Source organism: Penaeus monodon, chromosome 32 (genome assembly GCF_015228065.2).
Source record: "Penaeus monodon isolate SGIC_2016 chromosome 32, NSTDA_Pmon_1, whole genome shotgun sequence".
Taxonomy (NCBI): domain Eukaryota; kingdom Metazoa; phylum Arthropoda; class Malacostraca; order Decapoda; family Penaeidae; genus Penaeus; species Penaeus monodon.
Window position 1 is genome coordinate 14,275,142 of NC_051417.1, and position 1,136 is coordinate 14,276,277.

At 51.3% G+C, this 1,136-nt stretch overlaps 1 protein-coding gene across 1 annotated transcript in view; it reads left to right on the top strand.

The window, feature by feature from the left end:
- Nucleotides 1–1,136, top strand: part of LOC119593586 — a gene marked incomplete in the record, with an annotated part of 34,026 nt that overhangs the window by 16,690 nt on the left and 16,200 nt on the right. Inside the window, 2 exon segments of the mRNA XM_037942539.1 lie at nt 87–500; nt 753–924. Of these exon segments, the coding sequence (XP_037798467.1) occupies nt 87–500; nt 753–924 (586 nt within the window).

Below are 1,136 nucleotides of genomic sequence, written 5' to 3' on the forward strand. Positions count from 1 at the left end.
AACTCTATATTTCTATGACCCTAAATCTGATTTCCCCTGCACAGCGTCGGCCCTTCTGCCCTTACAAGCCACTTGTTTCCCTGCAGACAAGCCCCTGCAGTGGTCCGACGTGAACGAGCGCTTCGTGGTGTACGCGGAGGGGCGTGGCCTCGGCGGCTGGGAGCACCAGGAGATGGAGTGCAGGAAAGGCGCGGGGACGCTCGTGTCCTTAGCCACGTACGAGGAGGACGAGAGGCTCCTGACGGCTCTCGTGGCCAAGGGCACGCCGCCGCACCTCGACGCCTATTGGCTGGGACTCAACATGTGCCCCGACTACGACGGCGATGTGTGGAGCGACGGCTCGCTGTGGCAGCACTCGAGGCTGCCCAACGTGAGGCCCATGTTGTCCAGCGAGACGTGCTGCATCAAGGCCGTGTGGAAGCCGGAGGTGCAGAACTACAACTGGCTCGGGGAGAACTGCGAGGCGCTCTTTCCGACCGTGTGCGAGTTCCATCCGCAAGGTGATTTTCGGTTGATGTTCTTTATCAGTCAGTTTACCATGCTAGGATTACTTGGAATTTGTTCCACTGAACGTGTATTTGCAGCTCTGCATTTGCATTATAACTCTAACAATTGCTTCAGAATGGAGTCTTTATAAACCACCACACGCACATACAAAGGGTAACTAACCGACCTTGTCTCATTAAGGAGTGAAAACATCCCTAACAAACGACGCAAAAGAGCTCTCACACACAAAATTCCTCCCCAAATAGGTCTCGTGGGCAGGATCGTCGACCTGCAACGTAGCGACGCGTCTACCACGGAGGCGGCCGCGACCTGGAAATACCAACCCGATTTCTGGACGCCCAACCTCTTCGTCATCAAGACCTGCGAAGTGATGGACCTCGAGGACCTGGGAATCGCGGAAAGGAAGGCGTCCTCAGAGTGAGTAGAGGATGGGACTCGTTCATTTGTCACTCGTGATTCATGTTAATTATTTGGATGAATTTTTAAATGCCGTTAATTTTACTTTTGATTCACTTTAGATTATACTGCTGTCCTGCAGTTTTGCATATCCTCACTTAAACACACTCATACGACAGATATTACAACTGAATTTAATTACCTCTAAAACATTTTCTAACAATATAAACTAA